The sequence below is a fragment of the Onychostruthus taczanowskii genome, unplaced genomic scaffold, assembly GCF_017590055.1.
Source record: "Onychostruthus taczanowskii isolate IOZ18803 unplaced genomic scaffold, ASM1759005v1 scaffold41, whole genome shotgun sequence".
NCBI lineage: Eukaryota > Metazoa > Chordata > Aves > Passeriformes > Passeridae > Onychostruthus > Onychostruthus taczanowskii.
The window spans coordinates 3239899-3258223 of NW_024501571.1; the positions used below are offsets into that span (position 1 = coordinate 3239899).

Here is an 18325-nt window from a genome sequence, read left to right on the forward strand (position 1 = left end):
CAGGCACGACCAAGGCATACTCGAAAGAGAATATCCACAGAAAAAGAGACAAGGCAGGGAAAAAATGAGACAAGGCATCAAAACTAGCAGACAAACAGGCTGACAAAGGAAGCATGAGCACATATGTGAGCTGATAATACAGCAACTGTGTGTCTCCAGAGTTACGTATTCACCTGAAAGCTTTTGATTATTGAGTATTTTGAAACCTTAATTTCACATGATGAAAGAAAATTGGCCTTTAGGCTAAACTGTTGCCCCAAACAAGCACTTTTCCAAAATGCACCTGTGAACCAGAGCTGGAGTGCTGTCAAAAATCCCTTCCCACCAATGGCTGCCAATTTTTTTCCCAGTCTTCACCATCAGCCTTTAAATCCATTGGTCATCTTACTTTTCTTTCTTTCTTTCCCATTTCAATTCCAGATGAACCCTCAAACATGTTATTTTCTGTAACTGTTCAAGGAAGACCCACAATTTACATCAAAAGATACTAATTCATTATTTTTAAGCCTTCAAGAACAAACTGGATAGAAACCTATGCCAGGCAATAGCAAACAGGATTACTTGGTTTAAAACAAAATGCATCCCCTTAAAGGAGTCCTAACAGTACTTTTCTGCTTTTGCTAAATAGAACACACAAACTAAAACATCTGAGTTTTTTCACACCACTAAGTTAAACATTAATATTTGGACCTCAGCTTTCACTCCTCCCACAGATTTGAGAGAGGTGCCATAAGCACCTCTTAGAACCAATTATCCCTGACCCCACATGGGTTTGACAGCGAGATTCCCAGAGTTATGGATTAAAGGTCAGAAATTACCATGAACTATCTTCCTCTGTAAACATGGACAAGAGGCACTTTCCTACTGCTTGTAGCCTGAGAGCTTTCAGAGCTCCCAGAAAATCATCCCAGAGCAGATGAGATCCACTTGCCTTCATGGTTTGCTCCAGTGGTTCATCAGCATTGCTCCTGAAAACCTGCACCTCAACTTCAGCCTACTGCATTTTCTCCCGTGAAGATTTTGTTTTGTTTTTTTTTTTTTTTAGGTGAAATGTTTCTTTAATTTAAAAAAAATATATAAAAAGGGAATATACTGAACTGAGGAAAATATGAAACAGTCTGACAGAGCCACTGCTGCCTCACTGAGGTGTCATAAAAGAGAGGCAGCAATTGCTGGTAATGTCAGCAGAAACTCGAAAATCAGACAAACCCCTCAATCATCACAGGGGGCATCGAGCCAAGGAAAACACAAACATCAACATCTTTCTTTACATCTTGAGAATGTCCAAAATCAGAAGGGAAGACCTGAGTAACTTGCACGGTGCCTCAAGTTAAATGGCCGAACAGGGATGATCTGTTGTGTGAGTCCAAGACGAGCGCTTTTGGCACCCAGCTGATGAAAAGGCAGGACCTTTGACCAGAGGCAACCAGATCTGGAGCCCTCTGGTACCTCCCAGCCCCTCCTCCAGAGAGGGGCCCCTGCCAGGACCTGTCCTTGCCACCAGCACCTCCTCAGCTCTGGGAGCCGAGGCTGGCCCGAGGCACAGCCCCCAGGAGGATCTGAGCAGCCAAACCCAGAGAGGAGCAGGAGGTGGATGAGCTCAGGAGCGGCAGGGCGAGGCTGGAAAGGCAGCGTGGAGAGGACAGGGACATGGCAGCCAGCACGTACGGGTTCGTGACGAGGCGTGTGCCTGTGAGCACGTGGGTGTGTGAGAGAGGAACGAGATGTGAGAGGAGGATGAGGAGTGACTTCATCTCACAGCATGAACGAGCACGTACTGGCGTGTGGCAGAGCCATGGAGAGTGCCAGGAGCCCATCAAGCGGTGTAAGAGTATGGAAGTGACAAAGATAAACCAAAAATTACCACAGAGCCCCAGAGAAGAGAGAAAAACAGAACCACCCATATGTTTTTCTCTATACTGTATTTTAGGAAAGTGCTGGAAACTTATTTGAAGCGTATTTGTCTTCCCACCCAGCTCTTACTATGTTATGGCTATATCCATGCAACTCCCTCTGTTATCCTTACCAAGCTTTAAGGAATCCACCACATCAGTTTTAAGGACGGCACCGGTATTTTCACAGTTACTAAGTTTGAGCCTTTCTAAATATTAGAACTCTGATGTCAATTAGGCCTAATTACAGATATCTTCGAAATGTGGGGTTGATCTAATTAAGCAGATCAAGCGATGGAACCTTCCTCTTTAACTACTTTCTTATTATTTCTTGGGTGTCAAAATGTAAGGTTTAAAATGCCTTAGACATAACATATTTTAAATGTGGAGGGAAAAAAGTGATATTTCTGTGATCACTCATCAGACTCCTGCTACTGTGAAACTTCACATCTCTCAAGGGCTGGGGCAGAAATCCCCCTCCCCAGGCAGGCCCTCAATTCCCCCCTCAATTTGTGTTCCAGAGGGAACTGAGTAGAGCTGCAGTAGGTGAATTTGTGGAACTCTAAAGAGAGAAGAGTCAGATCCACTTCTTTCCTCAAGCACACCTGTATTGACTTGGAAGGGACTCTAAATAACATTAGCTGAAGATCTGGCCTGTTGCTATGATTTTATTTTGACTTATTTTCCTTATTTTTTCCTAGCTACTTTTTCAGGATTTGTAATTTCACTGTCAATGGCTTTGCAGCAAACAGGTCGAGTTCCAGAAGGGGCACTCCATGAATCTCTGCATATGGAGTGTGGTGCCCTGTCCCACGTGGAGTGGCACAGCCCAAGAATGGATTGGGACCATCATAAATATTGTAATATAATAACATATAAACTGTACCAATAATCATGTATTATAAAATACACTAATACTGACTAATATTACCAAAATCTTTCGTTGATACTCTTCTTTTGTTGTACCTGAGAGGTTGCAGCCCCAAAAGAAGATTGCACATGCTTTAATATCTGCATAAATACAGAAGAGGGTAAATACAGGTTTGGGTACATCTGAGCCAACCACTGCATTGCTGGTACTTCTTTAGAAAAACATTATTGTCCAACAGCACAGAGCAGAGCAAACACAGACCCCAGCCACCAAGGGAAGCAATTCTTTGGGTGGAAAAGGGCTATTTTCTTACATCTGGACATGACATCCAGTTCAATTTCAGCATCAATGTGGCTGGACATGATTTACAGGGATGTGTAAATAATTTATTCCAGTTCTGGAAGGGGAAGCTGGCTACTCATTAGAGTTTCCTTGAAGCCCAGATGATTAACTGACTTAGGATCTTTTTAATAATTCCAGCAAATTTCAACTCTCCTGTGTTAAAGATCTGCTGAAGAGTTTTTATCAGATGAAAGGCTCTTTGCTGAGAACGAATCATTAATAAGGTGTACCCATAGATTTAACATTCACAAATCAATGCACTTGAAATAAAATATGCTTTTAAAGTTTCTTTTCCACTTTTTTCTCTGATTATGGGTTTTAGTGCTTTTCTTTCTCTAGCCAATTTTACCACAGGCAGTTAAGACAGCTGCATGAAAAAGGGCTGTTTTTCTGTTAAAAGTGCTTTTAGCACTTTGGCATCCTGAAATGGAATGGCAGAGAAATGCAAAATACAGTTACTACAATCCAGTACATTTCATGTGACATGCCAAGTTTTTCACTCCATGCTAGAGAAAAATCTATTAGCCAGTGAGATCAAGTGTTGGCTGTCCAGCATAGTTCAGCTTTACAGGGCAGGAGGGATCAAAGCAGATTTTAACCCTGCTCCTAAATAATGCCAGAGGAAAACGTTTTGGTGCAAATACTTTAAAGCTATTTATACTTGTATAGCTTAATTCCTATTTAAATACTTTCTTATCAATAATTGAGAATGTTTCCCATCATTTAGGCTCCTGAAGCCTGTATATCTGCTGCTCAAGTCAGTGAACCTCCCTTCACTGCCTTCAGTGGAAATAGAACAGGCACTTTAATGATTTGCACAGCAATGGCCTAAATTTTTTAGAAGCTTCACATCCTGGTAAGTCACACCAGACCTGGTAGGAACTGCAGGTGCTGCACTGGTGGGTGGCCAAGGACAGAACCAAAACTCAGATTCAAATCTTCTAATTATCAGCCTGCCCTCGGAAGCCAAGCAATGCACAACCAGAAGGCAACCCACGTGTAGGCTGCTAAACACACATATATTCATAACTAAATTCAGCTATGGATGGAAAAGAAAACAGCTCTATTTTCTTTATATGGCCCCAGGTTCGTAATCCAATTATTTTAATTTTCAAAAACTTTCTAGATTGACTGTTAAGTCAAGTTTGAAAACTTCACAGCTTCCACTCCCATCAGAAAGGACTCACCAAACTGTGAGGCTCAGTTTAATAGTTTGAGACACTAATTGGCCATTTTAAATGAATTTAATTTGCAACAGCCATGCTAATATGCATAACTATTAACTCTGACCAGCTTTACCTTCCTTGGGACCTACACCAGCTGCCCTTAACTACAGAGGGATCTGGATCAAGGCCACAGCATTAATTCTTCCTGCAGCACAAATTAATCCTCGCAGGTGGCTTCAACGCCACAGCCACAGAGATCTCACATTGCTGTGCAATGGGAACCCCAGTGAATTGTCCTGCTGCTCCAACAAATCTCAGAGCATTCCAACTTTCCTCCCCAGCACCCCTTGGCTCAGGAAGGGCACTGCACACCTAAGGTGACAAAGCGGGGCACGTCTCTCCCAGCATGAAATTCTCACAGCAGAAACTCAGCGAGGGTGACAAGGATACATCACGACACTTGGCTCTTACACTGCATTTTGCTTCTTCAGAGACCTGGACAGACATTAATTTGATTTCCTAAGTCGGTGTTTTCCTATCCAGCCCATCACGAGGGAGCTGCTGACCCAGGTCCATGTTAAACCTTCAGCCCGGCTCCCACTCTCAGCCTGTTTATAGGAAACCAGCAAGCCCACGAACCAGAAATACCCTGCTTATAGGGAGCCTTCCCTTGGAAGCAGAAAGCAACTCAAATGTTACAGTCAAAACTTGTTCAGCTGTGTTTTGGAAGCGGCACGGAGCGTAGGAAAAGCACTACTCGGGAATAACAGCGCTTGGTTTGAGAGACGCTGGAAGTTTCAATTGGAGCTGTGGGGACACAGCTACGAGGAGCACTCAGCACAACCCAACTCTAATTACAATGTACACACACACAGCAGCCCGTGCCGGCTCCTCCAGCACTGCCGGCTCCCTACCTTCATAATATCCTGAGTGAGAAAAATGAGTTTAAACAAAAATAAAACTCTTTGCTCAGCCAAAAAGGCACCAGCCTGTACCCCGCTTCCTTGCACCATCTGTGCGTGTTTTTTCTCAGTCTTCAAAAAAAAAAAAAAAAAAGCCACCAAACCAACTCTAACCTTTTACTAATCTTTATGCCTCGCCACTATAAATAAAACAAATAAAGCCCAACAACAGTTAAGCATCGTAGCTAAAACACATCCAATCCACTCCGATTATTTCCGCTCGTCTGTCCACGAATAGCTGCAGCCATCGGCTTTAGGGGAAGCGTGCAAGTCAGACCGCATTTATTTACAGTTGCACTATCAAGAAAAAACATTCCCCCGTCTCCTCTTTCTATGAATATTTTAAAGCACTTGGGGTTTTTCCTTTTTATCGCTTTTTTGGGGGGGCATGGGGGGAGGGCGAGGGGTGATGCTAGCCCAGCTCCTGCCCCACAATTCCATTTCCCTCCGTGTTCCCAGGTCTTGTTCCGACTTCTTGCTCGGATGGATGCGCGGGGCGAGGAGCAGCAGCCGCGGGTGCGCAAATCCCCGCGCAGAGACCCGCACCCACCCGCGGGGGCACCGCGCATCCCGGGGGAACCGGGGGAAGGGACAGCGCCCACAGCCCAATCCCGCCACCTACGTCCCCAGCGTCTCCTTGAACTCGAAGATCTTCTTGATGTCCTCCGCCTGCTTCTTCCAGGAGCCGCCGCCGTCCCCGTTCTCCCGGGCCATGGCCGCGCCGCGCAGCCCCGCGGATGCCGCGCCGCCGGCTCCGAGCCCTCGGGCGGCTTTTGCTTTCTTTTCTGCCGCGGCGGCAGCGGCTGCTGCTGTTTCTTCTTCTTCTTTTTCCTCCTCCTCCGCCTCCTTCTTCTCCCCTTCCTCCTCCTCCTCCTCACACTTCCTGCCCGCCGCCGCTTTTATTTCCTCCGCGCTCCGGCGGGCTCCGCGAGTGTCACTTTTCCTGGGCTATTTCCTCCCAACTTTCTCTTCACCCCCCCGTTCCCTCCCCTTCTCTCCCCTCCTCCGTGCCCTCCCCGCGGAGCCGCTGCCGGGGCTGCCCCGTCTGTCCGTCCTCCTGCGCCCCGCAGCAGCTGCGCGCACCCGCGTCCTGGGGTCACTTTGCTCCCTGACTGACCCGCCCCGCCGAAAAGTCCCCTTTTTTGTTGTTTGTTTGTTTTTCTTTTTTTTTTCCTTTCTTTCTTTTTTTTTTTTTTTTTTTCTTTTGGAGGGAGGTCACTGTTTCTCTTCCCCCACCCCCGTGCGGGGCCCCATGGGATGCTCAGCCTGCCGGGCGCGGTGCGGTGCGGAGCGGCCCCGCGGGCGCAGCGGCTGTGCGTGGTTGTTATGGCAATGGGAGGAGGAGGAGGAGGAGGAGGAAGAGGAGAAAGCGGAGGAGGAGGAGGAAGAAGGAGGAGGCAGCCCCGCCGCTGCTCTGCTGCCTGGCGCTGCCCCTCCTGACTGAATGAAGATAATTCGCATTGCACCAAAACCATGCACGTCAAACGGGAGGGGAGGGAAAGCAGCGAGAGGGGGGGAAAAAATAAAAAAGGAAAGCCAGGAAGGAAAAAAAAAAAAAAAAAAAAGGAAAATTAAAAAGGCACACCACAAGCGGCCGTGGTGCCCGGACGGGCTCTGCGCTGGGATGCGCGGGGGCGGCCGTGCCCACCTGCCTCGCACACGCACGCACAGTCCTGGGATGGCAAATCTCGTCCCCCAGCAAGGACCACCCTCACCCAGCCCAGCCCTGGAAGCAAGGAGCACCCTAAGAGGGGTCAGGCAGCCCGGGGCCGGGGATGGGCACCGCTCAGCCCGGGGGTCCAGCCCTGGCACCGCTCCCACCCCGCCGAGCCCCGCACGGCAGCGGCGTCTCGCACTGTCACACACACGCGTGGCTGGGATTGTTGCTAAAAGCAGCTTTTTCTCAGCGACACTGAGACCTCTAGCGTCGTCACATCGGGCATGGGCTGAGCTCTGATGCGGGGTGACAGGCAGGATTCGTCAGACATCAGAGAAAATGATAGGCTACACTAACTGAGAGATGCTTATAGTTAAGGTCTTTGGATTTCAGTTTTAGAATATGTGAGGCACTAAAAAAGAGTCATTCTTTTGGGACGCTCAAGTTAGGTGACCAAATCAGAGGCTTTGCTGTTGGCAATACAGGCACTCTGGTGCCTCAGGGGCAGCTCCAAACCTGACCACTCCAAACCTGATCATCAAATCAGGACCTGAAAATAAAGCCAAATAAAAGGAGCTAAATAACATTTACTTTAAAACAAACGTGACTGTATGCACTGTTTAACATGTATTGTGTCTTTTAACAGTTTCCTTAAAATTTTATTCTGGAAGATGATTTCCCAGATTTCTTGTAATTTATGAGCAGAATTTGCACAGTGTCAGCCTATGAGGCTTTCCCTGGGTGTGGGTCAAGCTGTGCCTCTCATCTCAAAGGGGCTGTGGCACAGGTGGGCATTCCTAGGTGGGTGAAAGTGAAAACCTGGAGTGCAGGTCGGGGTGTTTGGGCAATGCTACCCTCTGCTGGGCAGAGCCACGCCTGTGTGGCTCTGCGTGTGCCAGCTCCCGTGGCTTATTACTGCAGCCCTCTGATGCTTTGGTGGCTGTCCAGCCTCATGGACAGCCCAAACATCTTGGGATTTCCCGCGGTGGATGTTTGTGTGCTGCCACAGCATGAACTTTGGAACGGGTTTCCTTCTGCTCCTGACTTACTTCCATCTTCTCACTGCCCTCAGGATTTGCAGCTGCTCCATGGGAGTGTCACCAGGAGTCCCCACTGCACACCTGGGAAATGAGAGATGTGACTGACCTAAAAACATGCAGCTGACTACCAAGTCCAAGCTGTCCTTCAAACAGCACCACTGTGACATTTTATCTCTCTTTCACATGTGGTATTAGAAATGCCATGCTCCTGCCTTCAGAAGATTGAGAGAGTGTGAGGCCAGGAAGGGCAAGTGTGGTGGTCTGCCCTGACTTCCAGCATGGTGGAAGCCAAAGATCTTCATCCATCCAGAAGACGAGCATTGTAATTTACCTTGAGGCTATGGCATCCCCAAATCATCCCCACTTTTATTTATGGCACCACATTGGTCCCTATGGCATCGCATTAAAGTCTCACTGCACAGACAGTGCCATCCAAAATTTTACTTAAAATTGCTCAAATCCTTGGCAATGCTGCAATTTCTCAGCATCAAAATTGCTTTAATTCTAGAATTTAAATCTAAATTATATTTTTCTTATTTATCTTACACCTTTAGTATCACATTAATGTGCTTTTTCTTTGTGAAATAACTCACATTTGAAGTAACTGATAGTTTAGAAGTCTCTGGAGCCATTACAGTTTTTGTGAGAAGTGTAGGAGATGCTTCTGTTAAGCAAGGACCACTGGCACAATAGACCATAAAAGCCCCTTCAAAGTCATTAGAGTCTGTCATGTCAGCCTGAATTTAGGGAGTCTGTAATCTTGCTTGACTGGCAGGCTCCTGCAGAGCTATTGTAGCTATTTGAAGAGCAGGTATTTCCAAAAAATTAAGATCTTACATGGAAAAATTCTTTCTGGAGTGGCTGCAAGTAGCAGGGCATGCTGCAGCTGCGGGGAGCTGCATTCAATGTTTAATTACCACAACCCAATTACAAGAGCAGTAATAGAGAGGTAAAATGAAATGCACAGAAATGCCAGCATTGAGACTGACAATAAAACATAACTCAAACCCTTTTAGTGGTTGCACAGAGGCCATCTCTCATTACCTGGGCCTGCTCTGCAGCTCTGCCAAGGGCTGTATCAGAAAACAGCTAATGAGCAGGCGTGGCTGACGTGTGTTTGAAACAGCTGCACAGGCTGCACATGCCCCCAGCCACTCCACACAGCAAAACACCAAACCCTGACACTGCAGATGGACAAGTTCCAACTGTTTTTAAGGCCTTAATGCTAAGATACTAATGCTTAATACTAAATAAATTAAGTAATAAATACTTAATACTAAATACTTAATACTAAATAAAACAATACTAAAATACTAATACTGTAGATTTAGAGGAGAAATTCAAAATTGACTTCTATATGAGATATTTTATTTCAGGATAAAGTGATATGATTTTTGGAGCAATATTTTAAACTGCATTTTTACTGCTTGGTCCCTCTAACAGATGCTGGGGCTGGTCATGTATGGTATGGCTGGGCTTGGCCACGTTCACTGCTGACCCTTCATATGGGCACTGTGCAAATCAGTTTATCATGAGCATAAATAAAGGAGTCATGTCTGTTTTTCAAACTTTTCCACTGACAACCTGGTTTTCCTGTGCTTAAATATCATAATATCAGACCTCTTCCCCAGCATCATTTCTGAGTCATGCAATATAATCTTCCTTTCCAATTACAAATCAGCACTATTGATGCTTTTCTGCAAGAGCATCAGAAACGTGGCTGTGGCTCAGCTGCTGGAGTCCAAGCCCAGGAGATGAGCACCCACATATCCATGGCCATGTTTAGGGTTAAAATCTCACGTTCAAGCTCTGGAGCAGCATCAGTGCAAAGCAAACAGCACTCGAGCCCACAGATGTTTTCTGCTGCCTTCCCTACCACGTAGCAACCTCAGAGAGTGGGTTTTCTGCTTTTGGCAGAAATAAATTGGGCCAATCCCAGTGAGAAGGTGGATTCTTGGTGTCACACACACATAGGAGGAGCCAGGTTTTTAGTGCTGTTCTGCTCCCATGGGCAGTGATAGCAACGCTGTCATCCACGAGTGTAGACCTTGGCAAGAAACTCAAAGTAAAATGACATCTTGGATGCTTTGTGGCCTCTGAAACAAGGCTGAGATAAAGTAAAATCCTGGGGCAAGGCATCTTCAAATTTGACAGCACAAGTCTTAATATTTTGAGATGCCAGGTCTGACTAGCATGGTAATAATTCCATCCAAACTCACAGCATTCCTTGGCATTTCCAATGGTGGGGATGCTGCAGCTCCAGTCTGTCCCCCATTTGGAAATTTGGAAGGAATCCTCTTGGATACAATGCTTAGTCACGAAAAAATTAAATTATGACAAGTTTTGTTTGCATAAAAGAGAAAGACAAAATTGTTTCTCTTAAATGTCAATTTCAAGTGTTTATTTTTAAAAAATTGCTACTATTTCTTTAATTGGATAGTAATTTTAAGAACTGCAGTTGGAAAGATGCATTTTGATGAGGAACCACAGGTTTTGGATCTTCACCACAGGTGAAATTAGTGGATATAGTTGGGTTTTAATGTTTTCCAGATCTGTTTTGACACCACAAGTTCAGTACAGAAAATTACACACTTGTCTCTAAGAATGTCCACAACAGAAGGCTGAACCTGTTGATGCCAACAGCAGTGCTCCTTTGAGCTAATTTAGGACTTCTCAGTGATTTTAGGGGACTTTGACTTGAGGATGCACGTGAAGAAAGGAACACGAATCCATGCCAAACAAGAGACTCCTGCCTGTCTTAGGTACACAGTTGTCTGTGGGTTTTTAGGGTTAAATATAATCAATGTCCTTCCACCACCTTTAAGCACATTAAAGCCTTAGATCAGTTTAAGCTCTCTAAGATGACCTAAGGTCCTTGCTCGTCCTAGGTAAACACTGTCCTAAAACATGCAAAAGGAAGGGAGAGGAGGTGATAGATTGTTGTTGCCATTGCTGCTTTTCTCAGAGGGAGGAGGGAATTTATATTTCTGATAGGTTTTTAACCATTTCTCTAAAGAGGAATGAACAAGAGCTGACGTAGATGTGAATCCTCGACCTGCAATTAATTGCCTGAAGACCATCTGGTGCCTGGTTAACCTCCCATGTGCTTATACTACTCGTGAGGTTTACAGATGCCAGCCAACCTCTTTAAGTTGCTTCTCTTCCCTGGTTTTATTCTCTTCAGAATAAACCTCAGAAGTTAGAGGACAATAGTTTTGACAACATGAGGCTGCCTGTTTCACTTTGGAAAATTGCTATATAAGAGAATAATAACCAGGCTAAATACATCACTTAGAGGCTGCTGTGCCATGTGTGCATTGCAATAAATCTTTAAAGCCAGGGTCGTAAATCACGGTCATATAAAAGTGTAGTGGGAGGCAAAAAACAAAAACCCCTATCACTGCCAAAGCAGAAGAGGGAGGAACAAGGGGGTGTAGATGGATGTGGGCAATGGGAGAGCTGGCAGGACACAGACAGGGAGCAGAGAATGGATGAGACATGGGCAGGATAGAGGGAGGAGGGACAGGAGATGTTCCCAGGGTCAAAAGTTAGAAAGGGCTGTGGTATTCACAGTCTCTGAAAAATCCCTTCGCCCAGGGTTTTTCTCCTGGGAAGCTGAGAGGCCTCAGAGAAAAGGGAAAAAATTCTTATCTCTTTTGCTTCTTCTGTGTTTTGCTCCTGTGGAATGTGTTTGGAGATTGTTTACCAAGAGGTGATTGTTTCATTGGATTCTGCTGTCAGTTGTTTTCACTCTTTGGCCAACCAGGGCCAAGCTGTGTCAGGACTCTGAAGAGAGTAATGTGTTTTCATTATTATCTTTTCAGCATTCTGTAAGTATCCTTTCTGTATTCTTTAGTATACTATAGTATTCTTTAATATAATATAGTATAACAAAGTAATAAATTAGCCTTCTGAGAACATGGAGTCAGATGCATCATTCCTGCCTTTGTTGGGGCATCCCTACAAATACAATAAAGGGCAGAAGCAGACACCCCACTCAGTCCTGATGTTGAGCTCTGGGGTCCCAAATTTTGGTGTTTCCCCAGTGCCAAGCACCCAGTGTGAAATCACTGGATATTTCATAACCTTAGAGAGCTGCATGGCCAAACCCTGCTCACACACCTCATCTCTCAGTCCCTGGGCTGTGAAGTTTGAGGTTTGGCTCGGGATCCAATGGGCTGCACCTGTTGAGATCAATGTTATGTAATGAGATAAGTACTGGTAAAAATGAGAAGTGGATCTTTCTCTAGTTAATTTTGCAGAATTGGCTTTGCACACTTGGGTTTTGGGGGAATACTTTGGGACTTTACATCTCCAAAATTTATATTGAAAGGATTTTGGGTGATAAAATAAGGACTGAAAAGCTACAAAAAATATCAGAAAAACAAGAATATAAAAATACTTCCATTTGATGCTGTAAAATCATTTAAATTGGAAAAGACCTTTAAGATCATCAAGTGCCAGCACTCTCAAGGCCACCACTAATGTCCCCAAATGCCACATCTACACGTCCTTTAAATACCTTCAGGGCTGGTGACTCAGCCACTTCCTTGGACAGCCTGTGCCAGTGCTTGACAACCCTTCTAGTAAAGAATTATTTTTGTTCTAATATCCAATCTAAACGTCCCCTGACATAGGTTGAGGCTGTTTCCTTTTGTCCTGTCCCTTGTTACTTGAGGGAAGAGACAAACCCCCACTTGGCTACAACCCCCTGTCAGGGAGTTGTAGAGAGTGATAAGATCATCCCTGAGCCTCCTTTTCTCCAGGATAAATATCCCCTCAGCTGCTCCTCATCAGATTTGTGCTCCAGACCCTTACCCAGCTCCGGTGCCTTTCTCTGGACATGCTCCAGCCCCTCCATGTCTTTCTTGTCATGAGGAGCCCAGAACTGACTCCAGGATTTGAGGTGTAGCATCACCAGACCTGAGTACAGGGAGACAATCCCTGCCCTGGTGCTTCTGACCACACTGTTGACAGGCCAGGATACCCTTGGCTTTCTTGGCCACCTGGGCCCACACTGAATGGCCAACACAGGTTTGCTTGGTTTTTGTTTGTTTTTATTTTCCCCAGGATTTCTCCCTTGCTCTGAACAGTTCAGCACAGGAAATTCATCTGCACAGCAAAGGAGCTGCCAAAAAAATGCTCCTTCCTGTTCCTGCTGCCCCACGCAGGGCACTGAGGATGGATCTGCCCTGGGAGACAGGAACGCGCCGGCGGGAGCCGTGCTCCAGGCACAGCGCGTGCAGCGAAACGCCGAACGTCAGATCCCACTGCTGGGAATCGAGCACCCAAAATTAGCAAGCGTGTTTGATCATTTTGGCCTTAATCTCTCTGTGGCTCAGCTCCCCGGCTGGAGATACGGCAGGAGCGCTGTGCAGATAAAGGCATTAATATTGATCAGGCGCCGGGGCTCCACAGCGACGCTGCCGAGGAAATTAATGCTGAATGCGGCTTGAGCAGCACGTGTTAATATGGCCTGGAGCAACTTGCCAGATTAAAATAACCTCAAATGATAGGTGATCAGATAATTAAAGGGTGCCTCACATCTGATGTGCAGAAAGGCCCGCATTGTGGCTGTGCAGGCTGTTAATTCTGGTGTTTCCTGGCTCCCGGGAGTTTGACTTTACAACCTGACTGTCTTCTACAAGTGGGGTTAATAGCCCGTGCCCTCAGGAAGGGAGGAGTATCTGATCACACCTCTCTCTGTATCAGCTCTGTGCCTGTGCCTGTTGGTCCTCACCACCCCCAACAAATTCTGACTTTTGTACCCATTTCCATCACAGACCAGTCCAAAAAGAGGACTCTACTTGTTGCGTTGCACTAAATTGTTTAATTAGCTGTTGCTTTGCACTGGGTGATTAGAAATTTGCACAGAGTAGTCTTTATATTGCACTGAATAGGTTATGTTATATCACGTGGTTTGTTACCCCTTTCCCCCATCACAAGGCCTTTCCCTCACCCACCCCAGTATCCCCCTGTGGTCTCTCCTGGGTTACCCCTCCCCTTGCCACTCCTCACTGGTATCCATTGGCTGTGGACTTCTCCCTCTGTCCCCCTTCCCGGGGTATAAAAGTCCCCTGCCACCAGGGAACGCCCTCTTTCTCCCATGGGTTTGTCCACCTGGTGTGTTTCTTGGAGTAAAGGAGAACGTTTCCCACGTGGAGAAGAGCATTTCTCAATCTTTTACTTTTGTCTATGAATTATTGTGTGGGCAAGCTGAAGTGGACCCCAACAGCCCGGCAGAAAACACATTAATTCATCTACTGAAAATGAGAAGTCAGAGTAGAAGGAAGAGGTCCAGTTATTCCTCCCTGGAAAGACATGTTACCTTGTTTGGACACCAGGGAGCCTGCAGGGGCTGCAAGTGCACAAGAGGACTCAAGTGTGCAGGATGTGGGGCTTGGCTGGTTTAGCTGCCCACTGCCCTGTTCTTCTGTCCAATGGATTATCCACCAGGGAACTTGGCTTGTGAACCTCAAAATGGTACTTAGAGGCCAGATACTACTGCCTGTGATGCATCAGTAGTCACAGTGATGCTGACTGGAACCATGGAAGAGCCTCTCTTCCCTCTCCACCTTGTCCCATGATTGCACTGGTTCCACATTCACCCAGAGGATGCACCACACCTCCTTAGCCTTTTGTGATTTCACTGTTAAGGCTGAAAATGCACTGAGTTCTCCTCTTCCTGAGCTTGATGTTTTTATCTGTGCCATGTGAATGTTGCATCAACACAACTCACTTCCAGGGGTCACAGGCCAGACTCATCCCCTCCAAAGGAGGTGACTTATTCTGGATGTCACCTCCACTTGCACCAAAGAGAAATGTCAATAGCTTCCAGCACCATCTCACCACACCAATGGAGTTAATAATAAAATTGGAGGGAAAAAAAGTAAATGACAGAGGCAGGGGAAGAAGATATGGAAAACCACTCACTTGCCTGTGAAGTAATCATTTTTTTCATTTAAGCAGAACACTCAGCTATCTTTTATATTGTTATTGGTAAGGTCCTCTTAGGAGCTGGGAATTAAATTTTTTTATCTCCTCATTTTCTCTTTTTCCCATTTGGTGAACATGGCTATTTTTCCAGGGTTTTCACAGGACTGAAATGAACTTGGCTCATTTTGTTCTTTCCTTCCACAGACATTAATGTTGCTGAATAACGACGGGAGAAGGAGCTTTGCTAATTAACTTTAGTCACCACATTAAGTCCAGGCTGACACTCACATGCAAGGAGCAGCACAGTGCCAACAGCCAGTGATGGGCACATGGGACAAGAGCCAAAACAGAGTCCTGTTGCCCAAATCAACCCAAAAGAGGTGTTTTGGTTTCATTAATGGGCAGATTCCCCATCCCAACGCGTTATTTAGGGCTGCAACAGGGTTATGTTGGAGGGGTGACAATGGAAATGTGACAGAAATTATCCTGGGTATATCCTGTCCTGTTCCAGCCTGAAAAAGCTGGGTGGGCCTTGGCAGATCATGGGAAGCTGGAGATCCCCAAATCCAGGGTGGGACCAATTAAAAGTTCATTAAGAGATTGGAGAAAAAAAAGCTAATGGGTAAAGAAAACCTATGTGAGAAAGAGGAACCACTGGCTTGGAAGGGAAAAGTAGAGTTGTACATGAGCATGAGCTTATTCAAATCGAATTTCTGTTCTTTACATAAAACATGATTTTGCAATAGGTTTAGACCATGTCATAGTGCAGATGGGCAGGCAGCCCCAAATTCAGTGGGTGCTTCAGGAAAAAGCATGGGAGCTTCTTTTCTCCAGAGCAGGAACATCAGGACTGTACCTGGAGCTCAGCTCTTCCTCCATGGAAGGTAAATATCTGAGCTCAGACCTGCCTTGACAGAGGACAGCTAACACAGGGGGTAATCCTGTTCACAGGACCAGGCATTACTCATGGAGCAGCTGTAAACCTGGGATGAACTTTTGGATCCAGGTTTAATCACTGTCTTGCTCTGCACAGAGCAAACATCCCCATCAGCAAACAAGTGATAGAGCTCAGCTGAAGCTGCTCAAGGGCTCAGTCTGTGCCCTCCACTTTCTGCAAGCCATATTCCATTTAAACATAATTGCCAGATGAGCTGCCAAGCAAAGAAGAGATCCAGTTCTGCAATTGTAGCCAAAAGCCTCATTCACTGCCAGATCTGAAAAGAGAAGTTGCCTGTGTTTAGCAAAATCAAACAATTTTTGGAGAGTTTTACTGGAATTCCTGACTTTCAGGATGCCACGGCCAGTGTCAGCTGGTGAGATTCTTCCAGCTGTGCAAATTCATGCCTGCTGGGATGTGAGCAGACTGTGAAAGGATCTCCAGAGGGTGAGTTAGGCAGGGTTTGATGGTGGGGGAAAGGTTTTTACTAGAAAGGCGAATGTCAGCTTTCAGAGCTCTATAATTCAGCTGGAAAAATGTGCTTTCACCTAATTGTTGTAAAAGCTACAGCCCAATAAAGGTTGTTACAAAGTGTTTAATCAAACCTGTGTCTCCATGCCTTGTGCCACAATGCAGGTGTCTTTGTTTGATGGAACTGCAGCTCACTTTGTGCTCTTTGAAAACTCAGTTAATTGAATGGCATGTTTTAGGCACTCTCCCTTAATTAACTTTGCATGGGCATAAAAAGCCAGAATGCTTTATCCAACTTTGCTTCTTTCATTTAGCAATACTCACTTTTCCTCCCATTATCAAGCTGCCAAACTGTCCCTCAAGTCAACTATGGGCTGAACAAAGCCTTCACAGGCTATTTTTTGCCTGCCTTCCCTCATCTCCCACATGTGTACGGGGCTATGAGCAGTGGCTGCTGTGAGCACTCTGCTCTACGGGCACATCAAACCCCAGCAGCTGTCACAAAGAGCCTCCTCACCTCAATTTTGGGGTAATTTCTGCTGGAATATGATGGTCTCTGTCCTATTTGCCATCAAGGCTCTTGTCTTGATTTATCCTCGCTGCATGCTCTTTGATAAGCATCATCATCATCTTCATTACTGAGGGGGAAACTGGGGTGCAGAGAAGCTGGTGGCCTCATCATCCCAGTCACTGGCCAGTTTTAATCTGGTTTAGTTTCCCCAAGGCTGATGGGCCTTAACACAACCCTTCATGGACACCTGAACTTCAGTCCCTGTGTCATTTTGTCCATGTCTCCAACTGAACCAAAAGCCTGGAGTGAATGTTACATCTCTTCACCAGCTGTTCCTCCATCTCACTCTACCTGATGTTAATTAAACTGTGGTGCCCTGTGTAAATTTGCATTCCTACCACCTCTCTGTGCTCCTGAGGACACCACCTGACTGCATCCTCATACCTTCCTCTCCCCTTATCTTCCTTCCTCTCCCAAATCCTAAATGGAATCGTGGTTTTTGTCTTGTCTCTGCACACTGCATCTCCCAGCTGATCACCATCCCACCAGACAGGAATCCGGCCATTCTTGGTTCCCATGGCTTGCATTTTGAGTGGGGCTGAGCTGTGTTTTACCCTGTCTGTGTGTTTCCAGTGCCTGTGTAGTCAGATAAGATCTAATTTGGGTTTTAATGTGCACCACCATCTTCCTCACTGAGCTTTTCCATGTAAATTCAATCCCCTTTACCAAAAGCTTTCTGTCCTGTGTGACCTTGGTTTTGTCCCTGTTAAAGCACACTTTAGAGCTGGCCTGCTGGAGAGCAAGTTCTGTCCTGGTTCCATCTTCATGGTAAGACTTCAAATACTTGAGCAAAAGTTTTCCTTACAAAATGGACTTTGGTGGACATTCCATAGGAGAACTGAAGCATGAACTTCACCTTCCTAAAGTATTGGGGCCTGTTAGCTTTGGTGTCCTTTGCAGTCATGGTTTGACTTGCATCATTTCCATCCTCAGAAGTCAGTGAGCAGGTTGAGATTTGTATGTCAACAATCCAGTTGTCAGCTACTGTTGTCAGCTACTTCCACGTTTAAAAAAAAATCACAGAGAAAAGTGATTGTGTCCACCAGCTGATCTCCCATGTAAGCTATCATGCTAGTCATTTCAAGACTAATGATGGCCCAGACTGCAGACCCTTGGGAAACATTATCCTGCCTCATCCAGCTGGATTGTGTGCACCACGGGAATGTCATACAACTGGTTTTCACAGTTCAAATCAGCCTTAACTAAGAATGCTGGGCCAGGGTCTAATGATAAGGAGCTGACAGGAGGGTCTGTATCTGACAGAGACACCTGAACCCAGATATCACAGTTCTATGGGCAGATGACTTCACCAATGTGAGAAAAGCCTTAGAATTAGGAATTAGGGTGAGCTCTTCCTACCATTGTACACCTGCTTCCAGCTTTCTGCTAATTTGGGAAAACAAACACCGCCAAGCATTGCAGGGACTGTCTGGAAAGATTCAGATTTCAGACTTCTTGGAGATTGTGCATGCACTGTTCG

General features: G+C 45.8%; 1 protein-coding gene across 3 annotated transcripts in view; it reads right to left on the reverse strand.

Moving 5' to 3' along the window:
* The window catches only part of CAMK1D (calcium/calmodulin dependent protein kinase ID), a 209224-nt gene extending 202979 nt beyond the window's left edge, over positions 1-6245 (reverse strand). For 2 of the 3 annotated variants that reach the window (XM_041413409.1, XM_041413407.1), the window contains exon 1: positions 5856-6244. In XM_041413409.1, coding sequence (XP_041269343.1) covers positions 5856-5947 — 92 coding nt within the window. In that variant the 5' untranslated portion in view covers positions 5948-6244. Of the gene's footprint in view, positions 1-5855 lie in introns of all 3 variants that reach the window. The other variant, XM_041413408.1, reaches the window with a different exon arrangement.
* Between the last annotated feature and the right edge of the window lie 12080 nt (positions 6246-18325).